The following is a 21705-nucleotide window of genomic DNA, read 5'->3' as shown; positions in this document are numbered from 1 at the left end:
CAATGGGAGGATAGCCCAGGGAGTAAACTCTTGTTTTTGGAATTTTACAATGTGTTGCTATATGTTAACACAAGGTCAAAGAGCTGTGCCTGTCGCTTGAGGGGGAAAATGAGGTTTCTGATGCAGCTCAGTGCCTGTGGGAGCTTATCCCACAACTCGGAGCAGATTCCTGAGGCATGCTGCTATGTGGGAAACAGAGCACTTCTGCAGATACCAAGGGCTTTAAATGCTGTAGTGAACGGAAAGGATGAGAAAGAGGTTGTGGGCAAACTAAAGCAATGGGAACTGTTTTGAAGTCTAAAAATAGTTCTGCTGGGTTTTTGGCAGCTGAAAGAATGGCCTGAGACTGAAAGTGCACTGCATTCTCAGGTGTGCTGGAACCTGGGGAGGAATTCACTGTTTGCACTGACATTGGGAAGGCACTGTATGTGTGTGTGCCTGGATGGAGTCAGTCAGAGAGCAGGTTTAGAACAGCGAGCGCTGCAGAAGCATCACATTACTTCTAAAGCTAAGTGAAGAACAAGGTGTGAAGTGTTTGGCAGAGATAGGTGGCTGAGCTGGATGTCATATTGCCGTCCTTAGCTGATGTCTTCAGACTTTAATCATTTGATGAACCAGGATGCTTCTGCAGATAAAAGTTGGTTTGTGCTAAAGGATTTTCAGCAACTGAGGTCAAATAAAACTTAAGTGAAGAAATGTAAAGGGGAGGCGTCATTCAGATCAACAAAGTTCTGTCCTAGCACTCCATACAAAAGGCTTTTTGCATTAATAAGCACTGAGTCAGCTGGAACAGGGTAATGCTGAGGCAGTAGGCCATCTTGTCCACCAAAGGCACTGCACACCTGGCCTTCTGCGAGGGAAGCATTACTTCAACAGCTCTGCAAGCAGCTGCCAAGCATCCCTGGGCGTTCTGCAGAAAAGGCTCTGCTCTGTGTCCATGTGCCCCACTTCATTCTAGTGGTTCTGCTCCAGCTGTAGTCCTGGTCCATGACACAGGATAAGGACTGAACCAAGGGCACGTGCTGCATTCTTCCTTCCTGCAGGAGCCGAGCAAGTTATTTCCATGCCCTGAGGTGTGACTGCCTCAAAGAACAGCCCAAGACTGAACATATGAATTTCCATTTTACTGATGATGCTGGTGGGAGAGAAGAGCATGATGGCTAAACTGCGGGATCTTGGCATTATGCGGGGAATCTCTAGGTCTGATTCAGACCTGCTGCTTGGATCTGAGTCACGACACAGCTGTGCAGACATACTTCTCTTTGTCTTTTAAAGCATTTAATCTTTCCCCATGATGTGCTGCCATTTAGTTCTGCGTTGCCTTTTAGCGGTTCCTGAAACGTTGAGCGTATGGATTATATTAATGTAGCTCTTAAATTTTTGATGAACTGAAATAGCTTAAGAAATTAACCTTTTGAAAACACTCGGATGGAATGCAGGACAGGCTTTTAGTAGCTTTCTTTTCCTAGTAGTATGCCATCTCCTATTCCAGTAAATGAAGAGCTGTGACTAACCAAGGTCGTGCTTAGTTTCCTGACCTAGAAAGCGTACCTCCAGCTGATGGTTGAGATATTTTTCTTTTTTATGAGAAAATCTCAGTTATTTTCATGCTAGTACAGAGAATGGAGGCTGCACAGTGCTGAGGCCAGGTGTTCCTTACTCCAGCTTTGCTGGAACACAATCATGGTAGGCTGCACACAAGGTGCGTGCTCTTCTCTTGCGCAGTGCCCCTAGAAGGATGGTCTGCTTTGCCCATATTAATTGCAACTTGCTTCTTCTGTAGCTTTTGCCAGCGGATTGGAAACAATCGTGTTGGCACTGCAAAATGCTTGGAGTGCTGCAGAGAAGAAGGTTTTTTCAGCTGTTGTGAGTAGAGGAGACAGTGCTGAGGAACATCTTAAACGTTATCCCCCTTTTCTTACTCATGTAGTTTAAGGACAACCTTCTGGGAAGTGAGATATTCTCTCTTCTGGCCTTCGGAAGCTAAATGTGTATCAGCTGAGAGGTGGAAATCCCACCTTTGTATGTGTATCCTGCCAACTGTGGTTTGAAATTGCCAGCTGTTGTCAGCAGTGTTTATAGGGGTTACAGTCAAAATTGACCTCTTATAGTGAGTTTGTCTGTTCAGGATTTTCTGACCCAGCTCTAGATAGCCCACAGGCATGTCACTTACCTCTGCCTTTAACTGCAGCTTCCTTTAATAAAGGAATGGCTTAAATTTGCCCTCCCTTTCCTTGTTGTTTTCCTCATCTTCAGCAGCTTGTTGTAGGATGCGACAGCGAGATTTACTCACTGAGGTACAGGGATAAACGAAGAGACCTGAGGTGAAAAAATGCCATCATCTCTGAAGATCGTAGCTCCTTGATTAAAAATAATAATAATAAAAAAAAAATTTAAGAAGTAACAAGCAACAAAATAAATGTTTGAACAGGGTTTGAAATCTGTACAGCGTTGTAATGAGCTGCGTGCACTTCAGCGAATCTTTTTTCCTCTAGTATATAAAGCTCTTGGCTTACATCTCCATCTACTCTTCTCTTATTCTGGCTGGAGCCAGGCACACTAAATAGTGATTAAAGGAAAGATTAAAATTCCATTTTTGTTTGGCGTTTGAACACTGATCGATTCCTTTGGTGGCACGTTAAGTAACAGCATGGTAGACGACAGAAGGGGCTTATTTACAGCAATCTGTCTAAATCCATTTCCAATGTATTGCTTAATATGCCTTTCTACTTTAATTCATTTTCACTTTTTGAAAAAACGAAGAGTGAAAGCAGGCAGGAGATTAGTTTAAGATATTGCTGGAGAAGTAATCACTTGTGTGGTAAACAACTTCCAGTTCTGAAGAAAAAGTGAATGTGTTTGAGCTGAAACAGAAACAGAAGTTATGGGCTTGCTGTAGGACTTAATGGATGAAATTCAATGGCCTGTGCACTCAGATAGCTTTAATAGCTGATTGTAATAAAGCTTTCAGGCTTTGAAATCTCCTTTCTGCTTTGCTGTTAACAACTGACCACTTCAAAAACAAACAGATTTTTGCAAAATGAGAAGTGAAAGCAGAGCAAAATGGAAAATGGCAAAGTCTGTAGCCTGGCACTTCTGTTTGCTGAGCTGCTTTATATGGACAGAAATGCAGATGCTTAATGTCAATTCACCCTCACCGTAAATAACAGATAACCACAATGTTCGAACAACAGCCGTTGAATTTCATAGCAAAAATGTGGGTAAGGAGGGGATTGTGCTGATGGGTTTTGGACAACAGTGCTGTGCCTTCTGCTGTGCAATTCGAATTTATGGGTAATGAGGATAAAAGTGAGAAGTGACACAAACTGCAGCACTACAGGTAAGATAAAGCTTTCCACAAATGAGCTGCTTGTTAAATAGTGAAGGCAAAAGTCAGTCCTAGAAACCTGGCTGTGTTTTGCACATTGCTTGGATATCTCAGTCTAGAGCTTCTGCTGAAAGGATATCATCGAGTTATTTCATTTGCATAAATGAGTCAAATCCCTGCAGCATCCCTGAAGAAAGCCACTAAAAAAGGAAACATTCTGCTCTGTATGTGCTGTGTCTGGATGTCTAGAGCTCAGACATGTAAAATAAAGCTTCCAGAAAAGCACCAATGTCAGCAAAGTGCCCATTGTGGCTGCTGGGGGACTTGGAGTTAATGTGCGTGCATTCCCTGTGACGGTGGCATGCTGCTTGTGCTCTTACAGCTGCTCTGCTAAGAGCAGTGACTGTGGGCACAGCAGTTGCAGTCCAGGGGATGGCAAATGTTTGTCATTTGCTCTTTTTTCAGTAGTCTAAGTTTATTTAGTTTTGTGTGATTTTAGCAAGAGATGCTACGTTAACCACACTGCTTCAAGTACATGTTCCCTTCAGGGCTGCTCTGATTGTGAGTGCTGGGAGGTCTACTGGAGCAAAGACACAGGCATTCATCACTGCAGGCTTCTCAAGTCCCGTGTTTTAATAATGACTTGCCAAACCAATGTGTTAGAAGTTTGCTTACCAGTGGTACTGATGAAAGAAATATTCTAAATCCATAGCACTTAGCTGAGTTGTACTGCATTTAGTGCAGCACTTCTCAATTGGATTGATTCATGCTACTTGTCTGCCCAAGGCCAAAACAGCTCCAGAACACAGCCAGTCTGCCTGACCATCTGCAGTATGTCTGTCCTTAAAGGTTTAAAAGGTACTCATGGAAAGATATGCTGATACAAAGATTAGTGTTGTTCATGTGTGTGACTCTTCTGTCTGGCTTCACTTGTACAGGGCAGGAAGGCTGTATGCACCAGAGGCTGAAGAGCAGGAGATGAGGCATGCTGTGTAGATCACTTTTACTTCCCTGGTGCTGATATGTAGAACTGTCAGTCCTGTAAGTCAGTAGGGAGAGCCCAGTAATGGTCTCTGTGCAGGACTTAGGGATAAATAACTCATAATCTGTCTCTCGTGCAAAATAGAGGCCAAGCTCTCACAGAATGGCCGTGCGCTGAGGATTATTTAGTGGGGATGAAAAATTAGAACCAGCTCTGGTGGACCAGACAAATGGATTGCTGAACTGTTGCAGGACAGCTGCTTCATTGAGCTGAAAATTTGATATGCTTTATACCAAAAAGAACCAGGCTGCCTCTCCTCCTGTCATGCTGCTCTGTCACAGTTGTCACCCAGACCTGCTCACAATCGCTAGCGTTAGCCAGCATTCATTGCTTCTGGGAATATGGGGTTGGAGCACCTTCTTGAGCTCTGAACAAGAGGCAGTGGCTTTATGTTGCACTAGGGGAGGTTCAGGTTAGACGTTAGGAAAAACCTCTTGTCCAGCAGAGTGGTGATGCAGTGGCACAGGCTGATCAGGGAGGTGATGGAGTTGCTGTCTCTGGAGGTGTTCAACAACTGTAGAGATGTGGCATTGAGGGATGTGGTTATGGGCATAGTAGAGGTGGATTGGGGTTGGTCTTGGTGATCTTAGTGATGTTTTCCAATCTTAATGATTCTGTTATCAGAAGAGGAAGTTTGCTTTGCTCTCCCCTTGTTCATCACGTGACACAAATAGAAGTTCCTTAATAGTTGTTGACGTTGAGAAGTAGCTGAGTGACTCCTTGTTGGCTGAGTGCCCCTCAGCTCTCCTGCAGGGGAACTAAATCTGAATTGCAGACAGCAGGAAGGGGAATACTCTGAGTCTCTGTATTAATTAGTTGGTATGTGTAGCTGAGTGTCTGCTTTCATGAATGAAACTTGACTTCTGCCAGGTCTGCAAAATGTCTTGCCAGATAAGTTGAGCAACTGACTATAAATCATCATAAGATCCTACATTGAAAAAAATCTAGATTTTAAGTCTCTTGCATGGAAAATAAAATACCAAGTAAGTTCTAATAGTTCGTAGGGCATCTCTCAATCAGATCGAGCTCTATTACTCATAGACCTCTCATTTATTACCCTTAGTCTGATGATACTGTCAGCACAGCTCATGCTGTTGGTGCACTTCCTCTGCTAAGAATTACCACCCATAAAGAAGTACCCAGAACAGAGCAGACACCTGTGTTCAGCCTCTGTAGTTTATGCTGAAATCTTACCTTAAACCTGTCTTCACTGGTGGTTTTGTAAGCTAATACACAGAGTGCTGAGCTGGAGTGGAAGAAGTGCTAGCAACCATGGGAAGGGGTGCTCCTATGGGGATAATCCATTAAGCCTCCACAGCAGGGCTCCTCACAGCTCAGCAGTCAGACTGCAGTGAGGTGAGCTCTGTGTGTCTGAAGCCTTACACCTTGAAACAGAAAGGAGATGTCCAGACACCCTACTTTCCCATGAGAAACTTAGACATAGAAGTAGTTTACAATTTAAGTCTGAAAGCAAATGAAATCTGTGCATTAAATGCCAAAGGCATCTGATAGCCCTGCAAGGTTACTGTGCCAACTGCTGCTTGTACGGATGGTGGTTTAGTTGGATTGATCTGTTAGAGGGAGACCTGCATCCTTATGCCTGTGAGCAGTGCCTGGCTCTCGCTTTTTCTTTCTGGGAAGTTGTAATGTGTGGAGCTTACTTTGCAGTTCCAGAGTATTTTAAAGGTAAAAAAATAACCAAACACAAAAAACCAACAGTTTTATGTAACTACTTCCTCAGAAAAGATGCTACAAATGACTTGTATCTGTACTTAGCAGCATATTGTAATGTAATTGAAAACCCATTCTTAGAGATTTTCTTTTTTTAGCCTTAAACTCTATTCAACATGCATATATTTCCCTTGGTTTGGGATGTCTGTCTTAGAGAGAGATTGTGATTTTTCTTTCCACACACAATCGTCTGCTTGGTTCTGAATTCACCCCATTTTTCATTTGCCAACTCGTTCCCAAAACACCCATTGCTTTTGAATTTCAGGAACAACATCATGAAAAGAGCAGCTCTAATTGCTTTTAGCTCAGGCTCATGCCTCGTGTAAAATTTGCTTTTAAGTTGAGCAGCAAGAGTCCTAATAAATGACCTTTTAAATCTTATTTTGATTTTATTCAGGTATAGTCGTGTGCTCATTAATAATGATCCTGCAATAGGTCACCCATTAAAGCTTTATTGTTAATTAAATAGGAAGTAAGATGTATTAGATGTTTTCGGAATGAAAATGGGAGTTTTTAATAGATTCTCTGATTAAGAATACTGGTCTGCATACATGATAGTGCACCAGAAAAAAAAACACCTGCTTAACAGCTATAGATAAAGCACTGTTCTGAGGCATGCAAAGCTTGCTTTCTCCATCTTCCCATTTGGGTTAAAAATGATTTGCTTCAAGTCTGACCTCAAGGGAGATCCATAGTTTCCCCTTACAGGAAGGGAGAGGCTGTTAATAGAAGGGTTTCATTGGTTTTTGTGGTTTTGTAATATATCCAGTCTTCTCTTTAAAAGGCACTGCACATGAGACAAAAGAAAGACCTTTACTTGGGTGACGGACAAAGGAAAAAGGACTGGCATAATAAGGAAGCTATAAGGAGGGACCTTGAGCGCGTGGGTATGTAAGATCACTACAAATATTTTAATACAAATCATAAATTAATTGGATTTAATTTGCTAGACTGAGTGCGGATTGGTATGTTGAACTTTAGAGCTGACATGATGTTGGCATGATACAGCAGTTATTGTTGGTTAATCTCAGTTAAAGCCTTCTCCACCAACTCCAAAATAATCATTATGAGGTGAAAGGATGTTAGTAACATCCTGGCGTTTTTAGAATAAGTGCAGAATTGATTTTTAAAAGCTGACTAAAAATCATGGGATTCCAAACCTGGGCTATTCAGAAGAGAAAAGGGGTGAGGAAAATGCTGTAGATCATAACATTCAACTTTTATTCTGTAATTCTGGGTTTTATCTTCTACCTTATAAAAAGGTCCATTTTGTATGTTACATCCTTACACTGATGTCTGCAAGGGCTCTGCCTCCTCTGTACAAGAACTCAGCTTTGTTAAATATACACATCCATCTGTGGTGGAAAAAAAAGCAACACTGATGAGGTATTTAAACCATATGTATTCTTCCTGCTGTGGAAAAAAAAGAAATACTCTGAAGATCCTTCCTGGCATTGCTGTAGCCCCTTCATCTGTTTCTGATCCCAGAAGGAAGACTTTAACTTGTACGGTTTTGCACAGCTGAGGTTAATCCAGTGCTGAATATGGCATACAGCACAAAACTAAGGGAGAAATTTTCAAAGGGCTCTAAGATAACTGCTGTCCTTTTGATACACGGGTTAGCCTGTAGCCTGTTAAATGCCAATTAATAGTAACAGTGTGTGTTTACTTTGTCTGTCTATAGGAAATGGAGAACAGGGAAAACCTTACCCGATGACTGATGCAGAGCGAGTGGACCAGGCATACAGGGAAAATGGCTTTAATATCTTCGTGAGCGATAAGATTTCTCTGAATCGTTCCCTTCCAGACATCAGACATCCAAAGTGAGTATACAGTTTGCATTTCCAGAGGTGAAAGTTTACAAGCCCTAATTTACCACGTCTGCAGTGTGCTGGGCTTTTATGTAGTTTTGTTTGTCATTTCACAGCCAGGGTGCTGTTGGCACTGCTGTCTCATTCATAAAGAACAGTAATTGCAGTGGGAAATGGGGGTGACAAATCAGTTAAAAAATAGTAAAAATAAATAAAAATCACAGAATCACAGAGTTGTAGGGGTTGGAAGGGACTTCTAGAGATCATTGAGAGCAGGCCCGTAAAGCAGATGAGATCTCTTACAATTCCAAAATACTAAACATTACCAAAACCTTGCAGCCCTGCACTGAAGGAACCTTGAACTTAAGTAGGATGCATCTACTTCCATGTTCATCTCTTCTAACATGACAGCTTAGTTCCTGAGTCTACTGACACGGCCAACAATTTTTAGCAACTAATAAGATAGAACTGTTTCTCTCTGCAGCAGAAACTGATGTAGATGTCTGACTTGTTTGACAAATGCCCTAAATGTAGTTGGATGATGGCTTTGTCAGTAAACTCTGTGTGGTTCTTACATTTGCCAGTAGCTGGAAATAACCATGAAATTTTTAGGAGCAAAACAAGACCTGAGTAGCTCTACTCAACTACCAGTGAAGAAAGGACGTTAATTTTTGTACATATCTTCCTCATAAAACTTAACCAGAGTTTGTATAAAGCAGTTCTAGATGAATACTGACCTTTGGGATCACCTGTTTAATCCTTGTTGATGCGAAGCTGAGATGTATTTTAAACTGTGCACACTTTTTAATCAGAAAGCCTTGTTGGATGTGTGGATGAAAGCTAGTTTTGAATTCAACAACCTGAATTCGACATCTGCTTTACTCATGAAGTACCATTTCCAAAAATAAGGTTTTAAAATTCATTAGGGCATTCAAGAGATCACCTCTTCAGCTGTCGCAGTGAACCAAGCAAATCCTGCAGCTTGACCTTTCTCAATGCATGCCCACAGACCGGAGGAGCAAGCATAACTCCATGAACGCTTCAGGCACGCAGCTGAAATGCTCAAACATGCGGATTGATCAGATGAAGATGCTTTTGGTCAGCTTATATATTCAAATTCTGGGAAATAGTTTGAGATTGCTAACCTAAGCTGTGCCTGGCTGCCATTTAAGGGGGCTGCCATGGTTCTGAGGATTTAAGCTGTAGACAATGCAGTATTTCCTCACCTGAAGATTAATAAATTAATTAATGTTCCCCAGTGCTTCACAGAGTTGCTGATTCCTCATTGCTAATTCTGCTATTAAAACTTTTTTAAAATCTGAGACTTCTGACTGTAGTCCCCAGTTAAAATTAATAAGTGAAGTGTCTGAGTCACCAACAACTTAAGCTGTGATTAATGACATTGCTGCAGCTGGTTCTGCTTGATGTTTGACACATCCTTTCCCCCAGTGTGGTGAGTTATAATTGCAGAGGTCTCAAGATGAGGATAAACAGCATGTATGTAATGGATGCTAGGATTAGCTGGGCAGGGAATGGGGTTGCATTTAATGGAGATCTGCAGTAAAGGAATTCACAGCTGAGAAGGTCTGTTTATTCCCTGCCCATTAAAAAAAGATACACTTGAAACGTTTTGTTTCATATTATTTGGGAGCTTGATGAGGGCAATTTATTATGAAGTTTAGCTGAGGTAAAGTCCATAAAGAACGCTATAGAAAGACACGAGCTGTGCTGCAGAGCACTTATTTTACCTTCCTTTTTATGTTTGGTAGGAAAAAATGGAAACTTTGAAGTTCAGAAATGTGCCTGCAGATAGAGGAGAGTATAAGCACAAGGTGAACTGGGGCAATAATGTTTCCCTTCAGTGCCTTTGGGGTTTTTAATATTCAGTACTAATTTTGCAGGTTTTGTAAAAACAGTTGTGGATATGATAGCTTGAGAGAAACTCTTTAATAGTTAAACTTCATAGATAAAGTTTCTACTTGCTAAAGTTGGAGAATGAGGATTGCAGTTCAGGAAGGGTTAGAAGAGAACTGGGGGACCTTGTTTCATGTTGTCACAAAATTATAGCTAGCAGCTACCTCCGAAGAAGGTTGATTGCATTGCCAGGGGCTGGATGAAAGCAGTCCATGCAGCTTTATTTTGCATACTGAATCTGTGCATTGCAGCCGTAGCCTGCAAGCTCTTGGCAGCTCCCCAAGACAATTCATTAGACCCATAATAAGCTACTGTCCTTTCATGCAGGCATCACAGTCGCTTCCTGTAACCACAGATTTACTGAGTTTGTGTAACATAGGTGTATCCTTCTCCATTCCCTGGGAAAGGCACCCAGGAGAAAGCTTCCACTGCCAGAGCTGCTTTTGTTCCTATCTGCCCTTCCTGGAATGGGGAGGGGATTGCCTGCATGCAAGTGCTCTGCTGTGCGTGTGCTAAAAGCCTGGTCTGCAAAGCTGTAGTGCATGCTGTGCAACAGGCGGTGCTGTGGCAGGGCAGGGAATAGAGCATGGCCTCCCTTTTCTGCTAGCCACCATGCTAGCATTACCATTTAAGTGCTAAAAATCTCAGTTTGTGCTCTCAGCACTGTCTGTTTTGCACTGAACATGTGGGGTAATTTTAACTGCATTTGTTCATCAAATGGCCTTGTACCTCACCTGTTCAGCAAAGCTCAAACTCCACTCTGAGGGCCACACCTGCAGGAGAATAAACTCTGCACTTAATGCTGTTGTCTGGATGTTTTTCATGGGGCTATCTTGAAAACACACCCACAGGATGAGGCAGCATTATTCCTATTTCAGTGTTAAGGGAGACTAATGGTCTGGGGCAGTGCCCATAAAGCCCAGGGGTCTGTGGGGACCCTTTAGACCTGAATCTCTGGCCCTATCCAAATCCTGCAGTGCTTTGGATTCAAAGGCCAACTTTCTTGCTTTGATTTGCTAACGCTGAGTGTCAAATTAGAACTGCTAAAACAAGACTGGCTACTTAAGAAAAATAGCATTTGAATAATTTACCCAGGATGACAAAGGAAGCCTTGTGTAGAAGTTGGAGATCGATCTGTTACTGAGGGAAGTAGGTTTATTTATCGAGCAGTTCTTTTCTTGTGATTATCCTGTCTCTTCCATCTATTGTTCATAATGTTTTCTATTTCTACAGCTCTTTAGGGAAGGTGCTGTTAGACAAGATCCTTACTTTCTTTACGTTCCATTTGAAATTTTTGGATGATGGCTATATGTGTGATTAGAATTATTTACTTCCCTGAAATCTGGGATTAAATATGCTAAACCTATGTATTAAGAGAGCTTAAAACAGACGCATTCAACTTCTGGAATGACTTCAGAAAATCCTCTTCCTAATGATCGTGGAGGTGTGAGAACTGGAAAAAGAAGTATTGCAGAATGCTGTACCTTAGGCTATAATGGGAATTTCCTTTAAAAGCAGTTTCAGTACTTAACAGATCTCTTTGACTTTCTGAATTGCTAAATATCACTTACTGGCCATTAAAAGTCACTATTTCATAAAGAATGGGGTTTTTTTTGGCAAGGCAAACTGGAACAGGTCAACTTTGTCTCGAAAAAGTCCTTTTTCAGGCACCCTGCATCGTTCTGGGGAATAGAGGATGAACTGAGTTGCCTGATGGTGATTAATATGGAAGTGCTAGTGTTTTTTGGCACTGCCTCCTGACCTTATTCTGTATCCAGCTGCAAGAATAAGCTGTACCTGGAGAAGCTGCCAAACACCAGCGTGATAATTCCATTCCACAATGAAGGATGGTCCTCCCTGCTCCGGACAGTGCACAGCGTTCTGAACCGCTCCCCTCCTGAGCTGATAGCAGAGATAGTGCTGGTGGATGACTTCAGTGACAGAGGTATGACAATTTGCATGTAACATCTCCATCTATTATTATCTGCCTATGCTTATCTGCCAAAGGGATCAATGAACTTGCAAATATTTGTGTGCTTAAGGTAACTGAGTGATTTCTTCCTTGCCAACAGTGGAGCTCAGGTAAATCTTGCTCCGATATAACTGAAAGTCCAAAAGTTCAGCAAAAAAAATCATGTCTCAAGTTCAGTTTGTACTGTTTCAACTCCTGGCATGGGCTGTCCTGCATTTTGGACAATATGAAGGAACCAGACAATTAAGCAAGCAAATCAGAAACAAGGACCGAAGGGAAACAGCTCACTCCTCAGATCTTGCACTTTCTTCTAGACTCAGAAAATGAAGGAAGCCTGGATAAGAGGTCTCTACCTTGGACTATCTGAGATTCCTGGCTTTTTTTCCCTGAATACTGTGCCTCTGGAAAGTAAATCTGCAGCATCCAAAGCCTTGACTGCTTTCCCTTGCTGACATGCAGTGCAAAACAGGGAGAGTACTGTCAAGAAAAGAGCATTTGTTTTGGATTGGATTCAGTGTGAACACATATCATCTCTGGCATGAGAAATTACCATAGATGGAAGAACCATTGTTAATTGTCATAGCGTTGTATACATGTTGTTGCTGAATGTATTTAATCTGCAGTAGAAAGGCAAGATATCCTTTTTTTCTCTGAACCATTTATGTGCTGCGTGATTTAAATTAAATTAATTTATATATTAAAGCAAAACACATGCAGTGTGCACTCCTGCTAAAGAGGGGGAAAAAAGCAATCAAACGGGAGGAATGAATGTCTGTCCTGTAGACATTGCTGTGTTGAGAGCACATGGAATTTGGAAGCCCTGTGAAGCAGCTGGTCCTCCTGTGTTAAAGAGGGTACAGTGATTTTTAGAGGATTACGGTCAGATCCAGCAAATCTGTTTTCTCCATTAAAATTACTACGACTGTTTAGATTCTTTACAGACTGCAGAGCTTGAGTCCTGCTCCTGAGATTATGCAACTAATCAAAAAGAACTCTCTATAGGGACACTAAAGGATACAGCTTCAAAATTTGGACATGTAGGAAATTCCTAAAACGAGCTTGGAAACAAGCTAGTGAGTATTTTGTGTTCTGACCTATATTGACTGTGAAATAAGCACTGCCCGATAGCTACAGTATTTGTTCTAAAGTATATCTCTAATTAGTTTGCAAGTAAGGCATGCTGATTTGAACAAATCAATCAGTTGTATGAATTAAGTATTTCTTCAGAGGATTTTCAAACTAAGCTGGGGGAAGAATACCCTCCCAACAAGGTCTCTTTATTGCTACTTGGTCTAGAAGCAAATTAGTAAAGCTCATGCTGTAACCACAGCAGAAGTGTACAAGCACGTTTCTTACGGGACAAGTGGAAGTAGTGAAATCTCTTTTCCTGTGCATCTGTTTTCCTTGTTCTCTAGAAGTGCCCATCTGACCAGCTGACAGAGCACTTCTCTGGCTCTCTCGTTTCTCTCCCCATCAGACTGCACACGTGCTGTTTGTCCAGCTTGCCTTTGCTCTGTTCCACCTGCCTCTGCTAGCTCCTCTCCATCAGTCATCCATCTTTCATACAGAGAAATGGCTGAGATTAATTTGTGCAGCAGCTATTTACAGATGGGTACAAAAGACTGCTGGTGTTGGACAGTGAGGTGAATTGTAAAGGGAAGAGAACGAGACACAGACAGCATGCTAATAAAAACCTTTCTGAAACCAATGTTTTCCTGCTAGCTCAGTTGATCTAGCCATGTTGGGACAATTACTGGTTAGGATGAAACATTTTTCCTTCCCTGCTGTCAGTCTGTATCTGCACTGTGGCATTTCCTGCTGGCTGCTTCTCCTTTTCCAGCAGGCAGTGTTCTCCCCTAGCTGCACCGGTGTTGCTTTCCCACATTCCTCCTGGAGTTTAAATAGCTCCTCAGTCTTCAAGAGGCAAGAGTGCTAAATCCTAAATGCATTACCTTGATTTGAAAGGTTGCTGGTTATAAATTTGTTTTTAATTTATCCATGGTAAGTGTTTCAAAAAAAATAATCACCTTTCTTTAACCCATGGCCTGAGAATAGATAATTTAACATCTCAAACTGAACTGCTCCAGGAAATCTTTTACTTCACATATTGTGTATTCGAGGAAGGCCACATTCTCGGATTTGGACTGTTAGACCACCATTCTGGTTATTTATCTCCTGATTAAATTGGGCAGAGAATAAAGACCACATCTCTGAGCAGATGATACCATCACTGCTGTGCCACAGAATCGGTGAGCAGTTAATAGTGAGGAGAGATTTCTCAGTTTTCTTTGAAAATCTCAAATGGTTGCTCTGCTGCATTGTCTGCAGAGTGGAATGCTGTGCTTCTCTTTCAGTTGGTTTTCCCACAGATTTGTAACAGTCTTTGTTCAAAAATTATGGAACCGTTGTTGAGCACGGTGATAGCTAGGAGCCTGATGGAGATCAGAGAGGCAATAGTAAGAACAGTAAATGTCAGCTTCTTCCCAAAGAGATCAGTAAACAGTCATAATGAACTCCAGTGAATAGCAGAAAATGAAAAGAAAAAAAAACCTTAATCATTTTTTTATCGAGAGATTACCCCAACAAGATGAAATATCTGATGCTCAGTGCTGTACCTCCTGGTGCCCTTTCACTTGAGGGCTGTATAAAGAGACCTAGCACCTTAATAACTCTTTAAAAGACTAACCCCCCAAAACCTGGCTATCTCCAGCTAGGAAACCATATTCTTCTCACTGGCATTTCTCGTGTGCTCACCTGTGTTGGGTTAAACACACTGGATTTTGCACTGGATTTTGCCCAGCTGCCCTTGAGGCCCTGCTGATGGTGTTTCTCTCCTGTTCCACTGTTGCAGAGCAGTGTTGTGTTGTGCAGTGTTGTGTTGTACCACACTGGACTATGTAGTACCAGTCCATCAGCATCTTTCATCTATGCATCTGATCAGCTCTCAAACATGGAGGATATTTCACCAGAAGAGTAAAGAGGACTTAACTAATAATAGCTAAAGAACAGATATGGAAACCTGACTTCTAAGCACATGATTTTGACTGATGTTACTTTTGTAAGGTTTTTTTTTATCAGTTTTCAAGCAAGAAATTTTTGGTTTGGTTATGAAGAGAGTTGAGAAGTCAGCTAATAAAGTGACAGGAGAGTGAAGATGGATTTCTGGGTTAGTTGGTGGATGCTGTGTTCTGCAGCATACCTGAAAGGCAGCTGCACAGCTTTCATTACTGGAGTTCTTGGGCAGATGAATCATCTTCTGGAAGTGTCAACAGCCATTTATTTCTTGATTTGCTTGAGACACAACTCTGCGACTTTTAACAATAAACATTTTTCAGCCAGAAGACGGCCCTGATGACAGCAAATCTTAACAGCAAGCAACCAAAGCTTACCCAATTGTGTTTTTTTGAAATATTTCCTTTGCTTTCTGTTTGAGAAAGCTGAATGTGCTGGAGCAACTTACTGTATGGCATTATTTTTGGATGTCTCTTACACAGTGATCAAAATCTGGTCTTATTTCAAACTTAAAGCTGAATCCCATATCAGCCACGTTGCTCTGGGAAGGTCTGGCTGTCTGTGGGATCAGTCTAATGATGGTTGATGATGGTCTTAGTGGTCTTTTCCAACCTTATCGATGCTACGGTTCTATGATTCTGATGCAGTGCTGCAGTGGCACCCAGCCTGCTTTGAGCAGCAAGCCATTGCTGTCTCCAGCAGTTCTTTAGCACATCACTCTTGTTAGGTTAGACAGACCCTTGTCTTCATAATCTGGCTGGGTTGGTTCAATAAGAAGCTGCTTTCTAGCGTGTGCCGTTGGTCACAACAGAGGAAATGTTCTGGGTGTATTTCTACTTTCTCCTATTAGTCTCTGATAGGAATTTAGTATTCCCAACAAGGCTGCTATAACAGCATGTACTTTTCTTCCACACAAACTTTGTGGGGACATAAGGAGTTCATTCTTCTGACCATAAGCATTTCAAAGCAATGGGAAGGTTTAAATGTGGAAAAGAGTACGGGTTATATTGAACAGAGGGAGGCACCAATTCAGTAGCTATTTTTGGAGAGGAAGAATGAGCCTGCCTGACATTGTCTGCCTCTTTCTGCATCCTGCTGAGAACTGCTAAAGACCCACGGACTGACCTCAGCTGGTTCAGGATGCACCCTTCTGGATAAGTAGAAACCAGAAATGCAATACATATAAATTATTACTAGAATTCTGGATCATAAAAATGGTTAGCTGTGGCAGTCCTATGTGGATTTGTGGCTTCGCATTTCATTTCTAAAACTATTCTTTAGTGTTGAGCACAGTTAAATGAAGGCTTTTGATACGCTGCCTTGCAGGGTACTAATTATATCCCTCTGAGCTTGTTGTTACCAGAATTGCTCGAAGTAAACTAAAATGCTTTTTGTATGTATATCGGCATTCTCCTGGGGATTGTCAGATGTGAAACTTGTTTGATTTTGATTATTTAATTATAATGCTGTTGAGTGGTGTGTGAGTTCCATTATATCATAGCAATGGGAGGAGGGAAACAGAAGTTGAAATGCAGGTCAGTTTGTATCGACTGTAGCCTTTTATGATTGCTAGTGGGCAATGAATACCAGGCAGGCAGTTTGTGATGCCTCAGGGGCTGCTTCAGTTCCTAGGTGAACAATCTGAATCTGTGGTTGTGAGAAATCAAGCTGTTCATCTCAAGTGTCTGCCTTGTGCAAAATGGGTTGTTGATCTCCCATCTAATCCTTGCAGCTTGCAAATGTAGAGCTGCCCTTGTCTCTCACTACATGAACGAACAGCCTTCAGCAAAAAGAACAAAGGGCAGAGGATGGCGAATTTTGTCTTTGCAGGATTCTTGTCTAAATGTTCTTCTGCTTTGCACCTGATACATATTTAGTAGCTCTCTGCTGCACAAGAACGTCAGGTATAACACTACCACTGGGTGAAAGGCTGAAGTGAAACCGTCCTCTCTCGTGACTGTTTTGGAGAAGAGGTGGCTTTGAGATGGAGGCTAGACTGGGACACTTACAGAATCGCAGAGAAGTTGAGGTTGGAAACAACACCTGGAGATCATCTCATCTGCCTCCCCGGTGCTCACCTGCAGCAGATTGTTCAAGCTCTTACGTTTCAAAAATCTCCAGGGACAGAGACTCTATAATCTCTCTGGGGAACCTCTTCTACTGTCCAGTTGATCTTATGGTAACTTTGTGGGGGGAAAAAAAAAATTAAGAATAAGAAGCCACAAGCATCAGGTTGGAAATCTTATTTAAGCAGTATCTGTATTTCCTGTCTTCCAGTTTGTGCCCAAGGTCTCACAGGTCTTTTTCTACGAAGCTGCTTTCCAGTCCCTGGTCAGCACATGAGGTTTCTCCTCCCCATGTATGGGAATTGGCATTTCAGTTTGTTGAACTTCATGGGCTTGCGGTTTGCAGTTTCTCTAGCCTGTCAAAATTTCTTTGAGTGGTGCATCGACCATGCCTCCCAAGTTTGTATCACCTGCAAAACCTCACAGGCTTTGTACAGTTCTTTTATTGAGGTCATGGATGAAGATGTTCAATGATGACAAATGAATGATGATATTTCATCCATTTGTCCACTAGGACATTGTGAAAGGCAACACTGAAAGCAATACGCCTTTTTTATAGGTAAGAAAATCTCCAAAGTGAGGGAACCCAAATGTGTTGGGAGAGTAGACCTACCAGAATGGGCTGCTCAAACACATCATATGCCCATGTGCCCCAGCTGCCTTCTTGAGTCACCAAAAGGCACAACAGGGGAGCCTAGCATCTCCGAGAATTGATGACGTGGTCTGCATTAGTATGATTATTTGGTACAAACTGACTTTCCTTTAACATTAAAGCAGTCATGTTTGTACCTCTTCACCCTTTGTAGCAATTGAAAATCTTAAATTATTCGAGTCATCCTCCCTGTGTGCTGGGAGGTGGTGACAATTGCTGAATGTCAGTTACAAGAAGCATCTTGGCGTGTACTTGGGGTTAGCTATGAGTAGAAGACAATCTGCACACCACACAGGTGGTTCAGAAGTGCTTTGGATATATCTTATTTTACGGTCTAGCTTGACACAAATCAGCGATTGTGACTAAGTGCTTAAATTTCATATGCATCACTTTCTTCTATTTGGTTATTTGCATATTGCCTGACAGCTCGTTCTTACTCATTTTTAAGGCTGCTTTTGTATAAATGACAGTGTTTTAGAACAAGTGTTGTCCCTTGTTGAAGGATGAGAACTGCACATCAGTCATCTCTAAGGCACACATTATATGCAAAGCACTGTGTTGATACAGCAGTGATGTTGAATGTGGCAGCACTGAAAATACTGCAGTCTCCAAACATCAGGATTGCTCTGGAAGTGTTAACTCAGCTCTGGGCTGTCTGCCTCACAGCACTATACGTGTGTGTACTGTGGCAATGCAGAAAGGCTTAACATCCTCCTTGCAGTAAATAGTCAAAATCTGCTCCTGGGACTGAAAGGCAGTAACAATTTCAGCTGAATTTAATGTGTGTAATGCAGAATGACAATGATGTTTTCACAATCAACCTTCGGACTTCAGGTTTAAAAAAAAAAGAAAGAAAAAACAGCACTGTATTTTAGGAGGTAGCGTGCACTTGTAGACATATTTAATTTTGAGAACATTTTCTTTATAAGCAGGACACATGGGGTGTTGTTTTCCCCTGGGAGGTCATTCAGGAGGTTCCAGGTTACAGTTTTGTCTTTATTCCACCGCTGCCCTGTTTCCTTTGGCTTTATTTTTTGAAAACAGGTTAGAAGTCCTGGATGTCTTTGTTCATCCATTTTTTATTTTTCTGTCCCCATCTTACTTGCTTTTTGCTTAGTTGTAGGTTTTATTTCAGCAGGACTTTATGCAATAAGTACTAGAACTGCAGTTTTACATTGGGAAGACTCCTCTAGGTGCTGTGAGTCTGGAATGCAGCCTGTGGGCACTGCTTCTTGGCTCTGGAAAGCAGCACAAGACTTCTAGGGCTTCCAGTAATGGTGTCCAAGGAGTGTTTTCTGTTGGCAGCGCCATCTATTTTTACCTCTAGCAAAATCTATTTCCATTCTGTCCTTTCCACTTGTAGGGTTGCTGTCCCACACTTTTCTTCAGCTTGCTTGAAAGTTCACCACTGGGAGTTCGGGAGCTTATCTGTTCCCCGAGTGCCAGAGGCAGGCACAGCCAAATCTCCTTTTTCCCTTTTACAGATAAATCCCTGTGACTTTTTAAATCTCTCCTCATATTGCAGCTCGAGTAATTCTGGGGGAGGCCATGTGGGATAATCCGAATGGAAAAACAAATGTGGGTAAGGCTACTTGGCTGAGCCACATGCTGGTCTGAAGGGCATGAGTCACTAAGCACAGCGTATTGAAAGGAACAGGCAAGGGGTGATTAATGTGTCATTTGCTGCAGCATCAGGTATGTAGCAAATACGACTCTTGTTCCATTAACCATATCTGCCAGGCTTTAATTGAAAGAAATCATGCTCTTAGCATCTGAAATAAAAGAAAGGGTTTAAAACCTGAATTCTTCTTGATCTTTAAATGGAACAGGAAAGGATTTATGCAGCTAAAGAGATTATCTTTTCATCTTTAGGCACATGCATTGTAAAAGTCTTTTTTTTCCTTCTTAAATGCAGGAAAGTGCATCTGGTGAGTACATCTCTGAAATAGTGACTGTGCTTAGGACAAAGTGGTGACAGTTTTTCTTACTGAATTTTGAATATGATTCTTTTAAAGCTTTTAACCTTCAGGTATTGAGGGGGAGGCGGGGAACAACAAACTTTTCTTAGGCAACTGATTTCCCACAACCTTTTCTTAAGTGATTCGTTGAAGTTAAATAGAAGTTGTGATTACCTATAGTCTCAAACGACTTATGAAAGGATTATTTTTGTAAATTAAGTTCTTGCCCTTAGCATTCACTGCAGATCATCTCAGATTTGCTTAGTTTTTCATAATGGCTTTGAAAATGGCTGTTAGTGAGAATCTTCCCTTGGGTGTGCGGTGGCAGGTTGGTCTTTGTAAGTGTAGAGACTTGGAAGTCTGAGGAAAAATGTCCTTCATTCTTTCATTGGAATAGAAGGTTTATCACAAATCTGCTCAGCTTCTTGCTGATGCTTGTTGTGTGAGCATGGGCACTTGTCCTGTGGTTTAACAGCAGTGCAGAGCATCACAGTGTAAGCAGCCATGGCCAAGTTCTAAGGCTGTCACTGATACCTGTGTGATTTTTCCAGGTAGGATGTGACTTGAGTTTGTGGATGGCACTCATTGAGATGGTGGCAAAAATATTAAAAGAGAAAGAGGATTTGGGCTCCTGAGTGGTTGTGACCCACAGCCTGCATGTGATGTTTGTAACCAAAACTGCTGCGAATTAGAGCTGCCACTGCAGAGCAGTTGTACCATGGCAGTGAGTCTGTGGGCTACACAGTATTCTATTTGATGGTGGGCACCAAGAGGAGTGGCATTAAGCCTGGTGCAGATGGCCAATTTTTGTTAATGAAAAAAAAGAGTAATTTTGATTCTCTACTTCTGGCCATGTATTGTGGCTGTGCAATACATCAGATGTGCTGAGTAACGGCTTTCTTTGGATTCACAGTGAGATGTGGATGGGATTCAGTTTTCTAATTTTTTCATATTTGAATAATCATTTTTAATATTGTTAAGCACCATTTCTGTTCTTGTGTGTAACTTCATAAAGGGCTATTAAAAAAACGGTGGTGTTCATTAAGCAGTAGCTGGAGAGTATTAAAAGCGTATTCTCTAGAGTTGTAAAGAACTTGAGAGCCCCTTGTAGTTGTTTCCTTGAGCTTTTTAAGAGGCAGCCTAAATTAACTAACTAGTTTACTTTTCATCTTCTTGTATTTATTGCTTTGAGATCAGTTGCTGCTGCTGAAGGATCCTTCTGGAAAGAAGATGAGGTAGATTGAAAGGGTCCAGTTGAGTGTGACCTCTTTGTGAGCTAATTATTGTTAGTGAAGGATGCCTGGTAAACTGAAGTTTAGAAAAAAAATAATTGAGGAGCAGGCTTTCCATTACAGCTCATTAAATAAATCTAACTGCATTGCTCAGTGATACAAAACCCTGCGTGTGTGGTTTGCTGTTGGAAGTTTGCAGGAAAACAGATTTAACTCTCTTCTCCTCACCTTGAAGTATGTCTTGAAGTTTGTGTCCTCGTCTGCTAGGAGTCAGAAATATCTAGATATGTCAGCAGCAGTGCAGATCAGCATTTTAATGCTTTACAGCTGCTTCTCTATAGGAGTTGATCAGAAATGTGATTCGAACACCCTCTGCCAGTGCTCGTATGTGATGTCCACTATTGGTAATCGTGGTTTCTGCTACTCAAGTGTGCATTTTGGGTGTGTTGACAAAGCAGCTGTTCTGATACAGGGACTTTGGTAGAAGGGGAAACTTCTGCACTTTGAGAAAACTGGAAAATAGTGCTTTTGTAATTTAGAAATGAAAGTGGATAGTCTGAAACATATTCTTCTACATAGCTTCAGTTGCAGTGTTGTGTTTTCAAAGAAGAAACAGTGCATGCGATCTTCACTCCTGTTTACATCTATTTGTGTCAGGAGGGCCTTGTTAACAGTGAGCTAAGCATGTGCAGTGTGGTAGTTCACCACGTTGGGCAGTGCCAGGCAGCTATCAGTGCTCCCCTCTCCCATATGTCATCCACATCCTAAAATGAATGTGTGAGGTTATTTTCCATGAGATGTTTCAGCTGTGGTATCGGCACAGCTGTGAGAAGCCCTGGATTTGTGCTTCAGGATTTAATAGATACACTGACCTTCCTGGCAGATGTCAACAACTTACTGTAATAGTTGCATTTGGTGCCTATAAAGTAAACAAGAGCATTGGGAACTGATGGAGAAGGGATCTGGAAGAAAAGAGTGAAGTGTTGA

At 41.7% G+C, this 21705-nt stretch overlaps 1 protein-coding gene across 3 annotated transcripts in view; it reads left to right on the top strand.

The window, feature by feature from the left end:
* GALNT10 (polypeptide N-acetylgalactosaminyltransferase 10) overlaps positions 1–21705 on the top strand; it is an 82186-nt gene that overhangs the window by 33330 nt on the left and 27151 nt on the right. For all 3 annotated transcript variants that reach the window (XM_048960341.1, XM_048960340.1, XM_048960342.1), the window contains exons 2-4: positions 6886–6988; positions 7786–7924; positions 11605–11771. In XM_048960341.1, coding sequence (XP_048816298.1) covers positions 6886–6988; positions 7786–7924; positions 11605–11771 — 409 coding nt within the window. The remainder of the gene's footprint in view (positions 1–6885; positions 6989–7785; positions 7925–11604; positions 11772–21705) is intronic.

This window comes from Lagopus muta, chromosome 14 (genome assembly GCF_023343835.1).
Source record: "Lagopus muta isolate bLagMut1 chromosome 14, bLagMut1 primary, whole genome shotgun sequence".
Classification (NCBI taxonomy): Eukaryota; Metazoa; Chordata; class Aves; order Galliformes; family Phasianidae; genus Lagopus; species Lagopus muta.
The sequence above is the reverse complement of the archived record's forward strand: the minus strand, read 5'-3'. Positions and strand labels throughout refer to the sequence as shown.